Source organism: Rhamphochromis longiceps, linkage group LG23 (genome assembly GCF_057381845.1).
Source record: "Rhamphochromis longiceps isolate RC_006_pf linkage group LG23, R_longiceps_female_GT1.1, whole genome shotgun sequence".
NCBI lineage: Eukaryota > Metazoa > Chordata > Actinopteri > Cichliformes > Cichlidae > Rhamphochromis > Rhamphochromis longiceps.
Window position 1 is genome coordinate 7,583,169 of NC_140578.1, and position 13,790 is coordinate 7,596,958.

General features: G+C 42.3%; 3 protein-coding genes across 3 annotated transcripts; all 3 read right to left on the reverse strand.

Moving 5' to 3' along the window:
- Window positions 1–98: 98 nt before the first annotated feature.
- On the reverse strand, window positions 99–1,883 carry bsnd (barttin CLCNK type accessory subunit beta). Its single transcript, XM_085399260.1, is given in 3 exon segments — window positions 99–1,473; window positions 1,475–1,594; window positions 1,694–1,883. Coding segments are annotated over 3 exon segments (450 nt in total). The 5' UTR covers window positions 1,871–1,883; the 3' UTR covers window positions 99–1,320.
- A 21-nt stretch (window positions 1,884–1,904) lies between these two features.
- Window positions 1,905–5,834, reverse strand: LOC146641184 (uncharacterized). The gene is made up of 3 exons (XM_085399259.1): window positions 5,202–5,834; window positions 4,698–5,032; window positions 1,905–3,038 (listed from the first exon to the last, which is right to left on the reverse strand). The coding sequence occupies exons 2-3, from the start codon at window positions 4,958–4,960 to the stop codon at window positions 2,879–2,881; spliced, it is 423 nt and encodes a 140-aa protein (XP_085255385.1). The 5' UTR covers window positions 4,961–5,032; window positions 5,202–5,834; the 3' UTR covers window positions 1,905–2,878.
- Window positions 5,835–6,839: 1,005 nt separating this feature from the next.
- LOC146641185 (uncharacterized) lies at window positions 6,840–11,967 on the reverse strand. Its single transcript, XM_085398714.1, has 2 exons — window positions 11,221–11,967; window positions 6,840–9,412 (listed from the first exon to the last, which is right to left on the reverse strand). The coding sequence occupies exons 1-2, from the start codon at window positions 11,532–11,534 to the stop codon at window positions 9,169–9,171; spliced, it is 558 nt and encodes a 185-aa protein (XP_085254840.1). The 5' UTR covers window positions 11,535–11,967; the 3' UTR covers window positions 6,840–9,168.
- Window positions 11,968–13,790: the final 1,823 nt, after the last annotated feature.

Genomic DNA, 13,790 nt, shown 5'->3' on the forward strand with positions numbered 1-13,790 from the left:
TGGGGCTCTGGAGGAGCCCAAATTCGACAAAGCTACCCGCTTGATTGTGTCACTGAGGTTGGTTTGGACTGAGCCCGAGGAATTTCACACCAGAAACACCAAAGTAGAATAATGAAATGTACATTTTGATTTTACAGCAACAGAGAAGCTACAAAAATATCTAACCTCTCTGCTATACATCATAAATTCTTGCATTGTGGAATTATTCTGTTATTACTGGTAATAGACTGGTAATAACGCCCGTTTTGCTATGCAAACAGCGTATCCACAAAGAGAGACATGCAGAACTCTACAAATTCCTGCTACCAGTTTCACTTTGTTCTTCAACAGTTGGTGGCAGTAATGTCTCAACAGGCAGTGTAGATAAGCGTTTTGAAAAGAAACACATGGAGATTTGTCACATCACGCAGGCTTATAGCTTATCCAGCTATAAAAGAGCACAAGTTCACTGAGGGGCCAAAATGTCTTAAATGAATTATTGTACACCGTATAAATGCAGTGCTGCACTCTGTCTAACAGACACACAGACATACTTTCATACAGTAAACAGTGCCATCTTCTGGAAATACTATATAACACTTAATTAGCTTTATTAAGCATTTCACAATGACAAGTGGTGCAAAACCGCTGATACATGGTAAGTTGCTTCCATTAGATGTAAAAAGAAAACAAAAGAAAGGCACATTCAAACAGCAAGATGTGTGAGCGATGCAGAAAGGAAGTATAAAAATTCATCGAGGGGACTCCTCACTATCCTGAGAGCAGTGTGGTACCCTGGAGGAGTCCTCTGGTAGTGTTGTTCCTCCCTCAGACCAGATGCAGAGTGGGACAGCTATGACACTGACTCTTCAGGGTCTCTGGGAGAAGTCTGACGCTGCTCAGCTTATGGCCACAGAAACCTGGCAGAACCTCAGTGTGTCTAAAATTAAATCAGAAGGGGTGGGGGTTGGGTGGGTGGGGGTACAGAAATAGAAGTCTGGTTCCAGTATTTTGTCCTCATTTTCTTACTTTTTTTTGGTGCATCAGAGACAGGGTTTCGCTGAGCATGCATGTCTCTATCTGGCTGCAGAACTCTCTTGTAATTGCAAACACTCATGCAGGAGTTGCACAGTACAACCTCTTTTTTTGACTGCAGCTGGAATAAATGAGGCTCAAGGATTTTTTTCAGAATTAATGGTTTTCAGCCCTAGTTTCCAACTAATCTGCCCCTTTCAGTCCCAACCTTTTGTCTAGTGGCTCTTCCTTTCCCTCTGTTCCACTTTTCCTAACCTCTCTCCATTAAGCAAACAGGACAATAATAAAATTAATATCTACAGTGATTTAGTGCAGACCCATAGCACCAGCCTGCCCACACACACCGCTGCTGTCGCCATGTTCACCCACTACTCGATGGGCACTTAGCATTCTGAGCTACTCTGACAGACCAAAGGGAATCATTAAGGCCTCAGTCAACACCCACTTGTCTGTGGCCCATTAGGATACAAAGTGAACGTGTGTGTATGTGTGTGTGTTAGGGAGCGTACCTTTCATCTTCAGCCACAGGACCCATGATATTTTCTAGGCTTTTTTCCTGAATTTCATGAGCCACAATGACCTAATAAACACACAATCTCCATTACCAAATCTATTTCTTCTTGGCAACAATCACATATTTCCTGTCTCTCTATCCACTAAACACACACATAGCATATACCTTAGGATAGCACTGGCAGAGGCTCCACACAGTCCCAGCGCACACCATAGTGACACCCAGAACGCACAAAGTAGCAAAAACATGTGGCCGCTCCTGCATCATGATGAAGAGGCCAACTGCCAAGACACACAGGCCGGCCACTATCAGTCCATAACGATATGGTTTCCCCTCTACCATCGCACTGCTGCCTTGTCTCAAAGCGAGGCACCTGTCACGCAGAAAGGAAAAATTCTGTCTGGTACAGTTTCAGGGCTTGAAGGTGAGGGTGGAGAAAACTCAGTTAGAGTTCCACTCTGCTGCTTATTACAGCCTGCAGACAGCCTGCCCAGGTCGGGTATACAATTGCAGGTGTGTACTTGTACCTGGTAAGTCACCTTGCCTCAAGCTGCTGGCAAAATGAGTCTCACAGCTCTGCTTGGGAACAGAGTTGAGTCTACATTTATGTTTGCTTGGATTAGAAATGATTTTAAATATGTAGACATTTACATTCTTTGCCTTTCTGGCATTAATTTCTTTTTAAAATAAACAATCTCTCATTTATAAGTGCAACACCACTCGCAGGGAGCCTCGTGGCTAATAATTCACTCACATTTATAGTGAAATCACAACAGTATAAACAAAGCTGAGTGATGAACAACACTTCCCTGTTAAGGTTCTGCTGCTGTTTGGTAAGGCACTTTGCTTTGGAATATTCTACAGATACAAAGAGGAGCTGTGCAGCCGTGAGAAGGGGGGGAAAAGAAAGTTATTACGTGTGGAGAAGAGTGCCATGCAGCCACAGTAGTAGGTCACATAAATTCATGCAGGCCAATAAAATCCATCCATGAACTTGGTTGTAAAAGTTGAGCCTACAACATGTTGGTCTCAAGAAAGCCCCCCCTTAGTACAAAGAGTAAAAGCAGTTGTAGTAATCATTTCAATTTCTTTCACAATCAGTCAGAACACACATAGTTATTAGACAAAAAGGCCAAACTGGGGCCCAGTCTGTAAAAATATTAAGTTGTTAACCAGCTGCAGTCTGTCGCTGTTTTTTGTCTTATGTTTGGGATCAGCGTGTCTGTGCTAAGGCACCTAAACGTCCCGCTGCAACGAGTTCACTGATAGCACCGGCTGTTCTTTCAAAGTCCTTGTGGAGAACCGCGGACACAAAAGGCACTGACATGAATTTAACATGTCCACCTGAGCTTAAAGCTGTTCATTGCGCTCCTGGCTTTTCATCACTGCGTCGTAGGATGGAGGCGGCTCCATGGTCCACGGCGGAGGGGTGGACGGCATGGTGGGTTCAGGCTCTGGTGACCTGTTGACAGTGTCCGCCGACATCTCGCGACGTATTCTGTCCAATCTCCTAAATACATGGAGAAAGAGAGCCAATGAGAAGTTATCAAAAATAAATTAATTGAAAGCTCTGTGGTCGACTCTTACTTCACTTTTCACTTCAAATGCTTTTAGTGGGTTACATTTGATCTCCTTTCACACTTTCACACTCCACAGCTGCTTCTTATCTCACTGCTTTTCCAGCAATGTGTTTCAACTACAGGTGTTCGCTTCCTTTTGGGAAACACATTATGTAGATAACATTACTGCACGTAGAACCCCGAATTCTTTAATCCCTCAGACAGTACGCTGTCACAATGAAGCGTTACTTTGCGTTTAGAAATACTTATCAGTCTGAGTTTTGTCAGTGTCTGGGGGGAGAAAAGGCCCTGATGATGAAAACTCTGCTCTTGCCATCTCTCTTCCACAGACAAAGACCAGACTGTATCTTGTTTAAATTTGCAAGCTATCATAGATTACTGCAGACAGTGCCAAGGGGAGTCATTTCTCCACATTTACATGTTTGCTGTTTTCTCCATGACCTACTTCTACAATCAGCACATAATCAGAGAATCTGTTGCTTTCCAGTTCTTGGCATGTCAGACTGCACACTAAAACTAACACAAAGAGATCTGTTCAACAAAAAGACACTTGGATGGTGTGTTTGTGTATTGTTTGGAAGTGTGCTCATTTGTCACCAGCAACAGAGAAAGGGAAGTCTGAATAGCGACAGGATTACAGAAAAAGAGAGTTTTTCTCTTTCCTGAGATAATGTTGCTCCCTTTTAGCAAAGTTTTTACAATCCACCGAATCCCCTTTAGTGCCATCATTAGGCCCATTTGTGGTTCTGAGATAAAAATCTCGACAAAGACTGGACAGATTAGCACATAAATTGATACACACACGCTTCTCGTTATCAGCAGAGCTGAATCATTTGCCCAACTCTGGCTTATCAAGTTCCTGCAAAAACTAATGACAGCACTGTTATTTAAGATGGTCAACATGTTACACATACCTGCTGACTAAAAGCATGATGAGCATGTTTGCATGCTGACGTTGACACTCAGCACAGCCTTACTGAGCTGCTACAACTGTAGATTTCTAGTATTGTTGACTTATGATGCTGTCACAAGTTGCCATGTTTTTTAATCTTCGTTAGAAATATCAAATATTTTACACTCGACAAACAAAAGCATGTCTTGTGTTCTTTGCTGTCCTTATTTCTAATTTATCATCACAAATGGAACTTGTATTGAAAACCACTGCTCCAGGATATCCCTCACACTTTTTTTTTGTTTTGTTTTGTTTTTTTAAAGGTAGTTTATAAAAGAGACTGGAAATACCCTTCCGAATATGATCAGGGATGGACTGTAAAGTGCTGAGTGGACAGTAGTAAAAACCTAACGACATGGGACCTGTAAAGAGGTGGAGGGGAGCTCCCCCAGACCGAGCAGATCTGCGGGCTTCACTGTGCCATTATGTTATTGTTAGAGCGTAGTATCTTTGTTTGTTTGGGGGGTTTTTTCTGGGGGGGCGGGGGGGGGGGGGGGTTGTTTGTTTGTTTGTTTGTTTGTATTGCTAAATTAAAGTACCTTTTTAAAAAAGAAAGAAAAAAAATATTACAACACCACAAAAGAACATCTGTGTCCAAACGACTGTGAGCTTCTGTCTCTTTCAGCTCTGTAGGTACCTTTGTATTGCCAGAGCCTGCTGTGGGCTGAAGCGTGTGCCTGTCCGTGGGTGCAGCAGAAAGTGTCCAGGCACAGCAATCTGAAGATTCTTCATGGCCATGCAGAGTCCACTGACCAGCAGACCTATGCCCCCCAATCCCAGGAGCAGCCCAAGTCCAAAGAGCAGGCCTGGCGGCTGGACCCCTCCACCAAGGGCCATGACCGCCCCAGCAGTCATCATCAGCACGCCCAGACAAAGCAGCGTGCCATGGTGGACCGACATCTCCAGAGCTTCTGCGTTAAGGTGTTTACTTCTTCCAGCTACAGCTGTACCTTCACCTCAACCACAACCTGTCTGAGGGGAGAGAAACAAAAAGGCTAAGATGCAAGACTACAAAAGAGAAACTACACAGATGCAACATTACAAAATGAAAGCGACTTGAAGAGGAAAAACCGGATTGCGTGCAACATGTAAATGATCTCTCGTGCGTTCTCGTTGTGATAAACATCGATCCCCTCTCTACCTGATAGGAAGTCGCGGTGAGAAGATGTTCAGCTAATGCGTGGACTGAAAGTGTGACCATCACTCTTCTCCTTGCCATCAACTTTAACACGTGTGCCTGTTTCCCGATCTGTGAATAAAATGTGGGGAAAGCAGTCCGTCCGGTTCAGTCCGTATATCCTGAGAATCCGCGGCGCCTCTCTCATGATGTGCTCCTCTGCGTCTCTGCTTTATTCCCTCCCGGAAGAAGCATATCCGTTTTTGTTTTTTGGAGGGGAACGATTACGATACCGAAAATCTGTTGGATAGCAGCTGATGTCGCATGCTTGAAGAATACTGTGTGGCTTTCATCTGGCCCCAGCAGCAGCAGCAGCAGCAGCAGGGACGTGCGCTGTGAGGAAGTGTGTTTTTTCCCTCCTCACTAGGAAGGGTTTCGGTGACGAGGAATGGAGGGCAGGGCGTCCACTGGGTCTGAACATTGTCACTTAGCCTATGTTTGGTAAAGCTGTTTGCACAGAGAGAGAGAGAGAGAGAGAGAGAGACAGTTATAGCCCTCTCTTATACACGGGGCGATAAACTCTGCGTAAAGCAAGATATATAGGGTAGGCTATTAAGCCGAGCTGAAGAAGCGCCTGGTGGGGAGCAGGATGATCACAGCCTACAAATGAAATACAGGCTGATAGTGGAGGAAACGACTGGCTTATTATTAATGATTGATTCGGAAAAAACTGAAAATGCAGCTCCGTGACGCACGACTGCGTTAGTAATCGCTCCATTACTGATCATTATCTTTGATCTAACTTGTTACCTAAAGCACAAGTCTTAAACAAGGGTGTCAAACATGCAGTCCAGGGGCCAGAAACTACCCGCCCAAGTAGACCAATTTGGCCTACTTGATGCCTGGAAAAAGGGGCTTTAATGATATGGGGAGAAAGTAGGTAGGTCAGACTACCCAGGATGATGGCAAGAGGGGCCCCTGCAAGCCTGTAATAAAAGTTTGTTTTTATTTTTCTTTCTTCTTCTTTTTTGTATTATTATTTATAAATGGTTAGGGTCATAATTAAATTCCCTGAATAAATCAGTTGGGTGACTGAACTTTGATTCCAAACAGATTAAATGGAAGTCTCAGTGCAACAGAAACAGTGAGAGCCAAATGATGCAGCACTGTGTGAGTAAAAGTTGCTCTAAGCAATCACTGGTATTGATAGTGGTCTCAGCTGAAAGCTCAGCAACATCAAGCTGCATTAAGATTTATTGAAAGTTAGACCAGTGGCTCTCAGCCAGTATGCTGTGATGTAAACAGGGCATTTTGGGGAAGCCAGTGTGTTTCAGGCTGATAACACTGTTTCCTGATTAAAAGATTAAAAACATTCATTTTGATAGTTTTAGTGAAACCCCATCAGACAACACATCAACATACATTTATATGCTCGTCTGCTGCTATTTTTTCTGATCTGTTCTCTATCAAATGTATCAATCACACAAAAAAGTCTGCAAATTGCATTTATAAATGCAGTATTTTGGAAACACGCTTATACTTGCCAAAAAATGCTAAATGCTTTATTTTCAGTTATTACACGGCAGTGTGGCAGTACAGCCTTAAATCCTGTCATCTTTCCTGGTTAATGAGACAATCAAACATCTGAGACTGTCAGCTTTTTTGTTTTTATTAAACAAAGTTGAAATCACACTCTCACAGAGACTGAAATCAATGCACAGTTCTCTCTTGAGTTGCCTTTTCCAAGCGCATAGCAGATACATGCATATTCAGAGCTAAACAAACAGTTCCAAGCTACACGGGGAGACAACCATGATCCTGTGACTCATGTTCCGTTTGAGAGGTGCTCATATGTCACTGTAGTTTATAATATAATAAACTGTGAAGAATAAATGACGAGCAGTCTGATACGCGGCAGATGACCAAGAACAGAAAAAAAATCCAGGGCTTTTTTTTTTTTTTTTTAATTTTACGATAGAATGAAAACGAACTTGGAGAGACAAAAGACACAAACATAATCATGATTAACACCATAGTTTTGTCTAGTTTACTATCTTTGATTGATATGTTATAAACACAGAAGGGTACTTTTCTGCTTCCGAGTTTGAACTGTTCTGAAAAGTCTTTCTTGCTCAAAGTCTCCTTTCCCTAACTTCCTTGTTTAACTTTTATTCTATTTAAAAAACTAAAAGCATATAAAGGCATTTGGGGTTGATCCATTCCTCAAATCTTTAAAGTTGTAGATTTCAGACAGCACCTGAATGTCACATGCTTAAAGAGAAATATGTTTAAGGCCTCTAATAGTTGATTTCCATGTTGCACTGTATTACAACAACAGTAGTCATGTTAAAATGTTTTAAAAATGCGAACGCACAAAGGGATCCTACTAATGACAGCAACTGTGAGGGCACAATAGGTCATTTTGTAACCCTTGAAACTCATGCAGCATTGCCAGTGAGCTGCAGTGGTCTATCAAGCAGTGGAAAAACTCATATGGTTAGATGAGTCATCGTTCCCCTGCCCTCACCGAGCTGATGAGTACATGTGTGGCACATGAACTGAAGGATTGCTATTCCCAGAGAACATCTGCATTGTTTGAAAGCCACAATCCCCATCCCACAGAGGAGGATTATCCAGTTGTCCAGATCAGTTAAACAGAAATTTAAAGAAATGATGAATACAGCATTCCCAGTACTTTGTAGGTTTTCTTTTTCATTAAGTCTCCATGGCGCTTAATGTTTCTGGTGTGGGAAAGCTTAGCATAAAGGCTGGAATTTACTGTTTAAACTAACATGTAGCCTCTCATAAAACCATGACTTTTGTGTACATTTTGACTCAACAAAATGCAATATTGGCACTATTGGGTGAACATGTTGAACAGAGGCAGCCACAACCATGGACGACTGTGCAGCTGCAGACTGCACTCATCCAGGAATGGAGAGCAATTCCTCAGCAAAAGATCCAGACATTTAGGTAGTCCAGGCATAGATGGGTGACTGCCTGCATCACATCCACAGGACCTGGCATTGAATTTCTTGTGTATAAATATATCAGTGTTAGTTTAAAAAGCTTTAATTTGGTCAAATAAAGATGAATTTGGTATCTTATGCATTTAACCAAGACCAGCACAATGGTGCTGTTATTCAGATTTTACTTTGCAGCAACAAGGTCCTGGTTTTGAATCTAGCTGGTGCCTTTCTGTGTGGAGTGTGCATGTTTTTCATGTGCCTCCCTTTGTGAGTTTTCTCCTGGTACTCCGGTTTCCTCCCACAGTCCAAAGACTATGAAAGCATCTTAGCTTAATGTTTCTTTGTGTTAGCCCCACCTCTTGTCCCAAGACCACTGAAATAAGCTCCAGCCTCCAATGATGGATAGAAATTTAACCAAGTGGCAACACCATGGGTTGAAAAATGAAGCTACATGGAAGTTCCTTTAAAGACTACATAAGGCTGGCTCCAAACCTGAGGGGTCCCCATGTTGAAATGCTTGTTGATGAAATATGAGAACATGAGAGGAAAAAGTAAATGTTTTCATCGTGGTAGAGCAGACGGTTTTGATCTTCATCTCTAAATCTCGCCTTTTATCAACTGTACATGTTAAGGCTTAAAGTTGTAATTATTATTGCAGGTGGGGGTGAGCAGATGGCGCTTTGGTGTTTGGCTTCAGCTCTGATAATTCAAGTCACTCCATTGATCTAAATCTCTCTATGAGGTTTTGTGCCTTTTGGAGCATTTTAAGCAAATTATTTGTGCTCGTTGTGCTAAAGTTGAGGCTTCAAAATGGGACTTTGCAAACCAGTGTGTGGCATCCCTTCAGCCCCTTTTATATATACTCTCAATACATTTAACCTTAGCATCATTGCATAATTTAAATTACAGGAAACTTGCAGAAAGCATGCTAAGACCAAGAAAGACCCATGCTTCAAGTGAGTGAAAAAGTTTGTTACTATGAAAAGAAAACTACAGCATAGTCTGAGCAGGATCCCCAGTCATCACACCTCAAAGCTGATCTCCCTTGACTGTCCAAACAAGGGCTCTGATGCCAGGTGTGTGTCTGAGTATGCACGCCGCAGGTGTGTGGAGCTACATGTTGTCTTGATGGCAACCTCATATGGAGGTGGGGGTCCCAGCCATGGAGGAGGATGAGGAGTTGGACTGAAACCACCAGATTCCATAATCATTGGGGGGTAGTCGAAATCTTCACCTCGAGCAGCATGCCTGTGGCGCTCCATCGTCCTACATTCAGAGAAAGTAAGACATCGTGTGAGATCATTCACATGTAACCATAAACTGATATGTATTACCGAATTCTGAGGTATCAGGGGTTGTAGAGATGATATGCAAGACTGTCTCTAGTGCTGCTTCCTGCCAAACAGAGGCCTAATTGTCACATTGACATGTTTAAAGTGATGAAAAGCTTTTTAGTCACCTCTGTAGCCTTGAGTCTTGCACATGTTTATTTCACTAACCGCCTCTAATCAAACAGCAGCAGCAGGTTGGCTGCCTTTGGATCACTAAGGTGCTTATTCCTGAGGCATGCTTGATTAAAGAAATAGCATAACTTTCTAAAATAAAGCAATATTTGAAGCTTTGCACAACACAATTGCCTTGAGTTGCCCAACATCATTAACTGTGACTTCCGTGTTCATTTATCAGAGTGCAAACAAGTACTTATACTAATCAGTCAGTAAAGCTACTTCCTTTATCCCCTGGTGGATTGAAAAAGCACGTTCTCCATAGGCCCACCTCAGTTCGAACACAGTTTCTCTTGGGATGTTTTGTGGTGTCTGGCACTGGGGTAGTGGATCATTTGCAACCTGATAATTATGGGTTGGGTTTTTAGTGCTTCTTCTGGCCCATCCTTTGGATGCTTAAATGCATCTATATCTGGGAAGTTGGAGACCAATGCAAGCCTTAGGTCTAGGACTAAGGGAACACTGTCCTGCAACAGTGTGTCACTGTTGCCAGGTGTGCTTGTTCTGCACCTTTTAGGTGGCTGGAAAATGAGGAAATAACACGCAAATGAATCAGAGGACTCGGGTTTTCCCACCAAAAACACTGCATTGTAAGGAAATTATCTGTGCAATGCATGTCACCTGGCAGTGGTTTTAATGATGTCGCTGATACAACTGGCTGAACAGCTGCGTATACAAGTATGTTGAATAGGTGAAGTAGTTAAATACAGGCAGCAAACCACAACACTCCTATCATAAACTGTACAGACACACTATTCTCAGTGGAAAAACCCATTATATTTATACACAGCCAAGTCATGAGTCAGCATAGCTGTAACCAACATGTATAGTCTTTATAACAGGCAGTAGGGTGTTCTTGTTAAGTCTGTACCTTACACTATAAAGCACCCTGAGGAGAGTGTGTTGTGAAGTGGGGCTATATAAATCTAATAGAATAGCATAGAATTGAATTGAATTGAATTGAATTGAATTAATCTCCTGGTTCTAAATGTACCTTTAGCTACAGACACCAGTCTGGAGTCTGAGTCTTCTCATCTAAAGAGCCTGAGAACAAATAGTGTTTCTTTTAATTTGTAGTCACTTTATTTAGACCATTTTCTATCTTGTCTTTATGGTGTTAAAGTAATCGGGTATTTTGCAAGGTTGTTCACAGTCATCAGTGTGAAAGATGTCATTTCTTTCTCTTTAGATTTATTCGACCTTGTTTGTGCTTTTTGGCTAAAATAAAATTAAAAAACAGTACAAAAAGGGTGTGTCTAGAATAGACGACAATGTACTGTCATTGTATTTAAGCCTCTTTGACATTTAATTGTATAGAAGGATGCCTCTGTCCAAAAAGGACATGGATGACTGGGAAGTGGACAACAAGACAAAGCAGACATTAGCCGTGTAGATAACTGTCTCACGATAAGATCTACTCTTTGGATTAAATAAATGTCTTTTTTCATTTCTTTGTTTGTTTAGAAAACCTGCTATGAATAGTTGGACTCATAATTTCTAGTTTATGGTAACAAGATCAACAAAAGCAGATCTAATAATACGAACTGAGCTTATTTTTCTTTCACCCACCTGGGCAGAAACACTGACTGGGACTCTGGGAACCGATTCCCTGGGGAAGTGAAGTAGGCTTGGCCGGGGTAGTTGGTGTATTCGTACGAATAATGCGGGCACTCTTGGTCGTACTCGCTGTGGTTGTAATTAGCAGCACTTTTGCTGTTCATAGCCCAAAATAACCCAAGGATGAGCATGACCACCCCCAGCACCACACAGCAGAGGGAGAAAGCCTGCAGGCGACTCTGGGATGAAGTCAGGAAGGCTGTGGACCCCCCAGTCACAATGAGGAAGGCTCCGGTGAAGATTGCTCCATGATGCAGGGAAGGCATCCTTCTCCAGGACTGTTAACTGTTTCAGAGGTTACTGTGTGGCTGTGACCGGCTGGTTAGTGTCACTCACACATAAACAGACTCACAAAGTGTGTTCCCCATGCGCTCTGACACTGACCAGGCATCCAAAAAATTTACTCCACAGTTCCAGAAATCCCGTGACATGGAATTCCTCCTAATTTTTACTCTTTTGATCCCGTCATTTCCATCTCCATTACTGATAAAATACTCCTGATCATTCACCATGTGTGTTGGTTCTTGCTTTGTTGGTCTCCAGCAGCGGAAAAGTCCTAAAAGTGACAGTTTGTTGAAAAATAAAGAGAAATAAAATGTCGACTGCTTTGAGGCGCATCAAGCTAATGTTGAGTAGCTGTGTGTTTATCATCAAGGCAGATGGACGAGAGAGCGGCCGAGCCCATTAAGAAATCTTTACTGGCGCCCCACCCTCCCTCTGTCTAATGTGTCTGAAGGCTGAAGGGTACCACTTTAGCCCTGTGTGTGTGTGTGTGTGTGTGTGTGTGTGTGTGTGTGTGTGTGTGTGTGTGTGTGTGTGTGTGTGTGTGTGTGTGTGTTTCAGAGAGAAAGAGAGTAAGAGGGAGAGAGAGAGAGTGCCAAAACCACTTCTCTAAACATAAATGGACGTACTGATGTAAAATAGACACAAGTTCAGTCCTATATCCTGTAACAATAATATGTTTTCCACATTATGAAACAATCCACATCACAGCAGCAGATCGTGAACAAGTTAGAGTGACATATAAAGGATGCTTCCTTTTAAAAAAAATTACTTGGAAGAGGATTTTCCATTTTTGCTTACCACATAGTTTGATGAAAAACACCTACTGAATTTGTTACAGGGTTAATTACTGACCAATGTAAACTTAATAATGGACACATTATTAAGTACACCTTGCTGGCACCATGTTTGACCCCCTTTTGCTTTAAGAGTAAATTTAGTTCTTTATGGCAAAGGTGCTGGAAACATTCCAGAGATTTTAACCGATGTTGACATGACAGCATCGCACAGCTGCTCCAGATTTGTTGGCTGCACATCCATGATGGGAATCTCCTGTTCCACCACATCCCAAAAGTGCTTTATTGGATTGAGATCTGGTGACAGTGGAGGCCACTTGACGAGACTGAACTTATTGTTGTGTTCCAGAAATCATTTTTGAAATGACTTGGGATTTGTTACATGATATGTTATCCTGCTGGAAGTAGCCATCAGAGGATGGGGACACTGTGGCCATTAATGGATGGCAACAATACTCAGACAGGCTGTGGTGTACAGATGATGCTCAGTTTATACTAAGGGGCTCAAGATAATGCCCTAATCATTAAACCATTACCTCCAGCCCAAAACAATGATACAATGCTGCATGGATTCATGCTTTTATGTCATTTATGCCAAATTCTCACCATACCATCTGAATGAAAGCAGCAGAAATCAAGACTCATTAGAGCAGGCAGCATCTTTCTAAACTTATGTAATGCAGTTTTGGTGTACCTGAATTGCAGCCTCAATTTACCATTCTTAGCTGACAGGAGTGGCACCTGGTGTGGTCTTATACTGCAGTCCATCTGCTTTAAGGTTCGATGTGGATGTAAAGTGCATTCAGAGATGCTCTGCTGCATATCATTGTTGTAACGAGTGGTAATTTGAGTTATTGTTGCCTGACTATCAACTTGAAGCAGTCTGGCCATAGTCCTTTGATGTCTGATATAAACAAGCCATTTTCACCTGGACCTTTAGGTTGTTGTTATGGACTGAGACCTGTCAATCTGGTATTATATTGTAGGAGGTATTTGTCAGGAGCAGATGAGGTTCAGATGAGGTTAGGGCGCTCAGATCAGAAATGACAATAGAAGCTACTTGATTTGCCTTTATGAAGACATCCCAGTCATTTGCACCAATGCATCCTAAAACTTAACGTGATGATAGATTTAGTCATAGTCTGTCTAAAAGTTGGCTGTTAAGCTCCTTCCCCTTCTTCTTTTCTCTGCTCCTTTTAAATCCCCACTGCAGATCATCTGCCTCCATCTAACCCTATCCCTCACATCGTCTTATGTCACACAATCTTGTGGATTGTCCTCCTTCACTACATTTTCTCTGTGGTCTTCCTCGTCTCTTCATGGCTGGTAGCTCCATCTTTTACATCCTTTGTCGAGTCTATCTGTCCTCTGCACATGTCCAAACCATCTCAGCTTTTCTTCTCTAACTTTGTCTCCAAACCGCTGGAACCTGAGCTGGCTCGA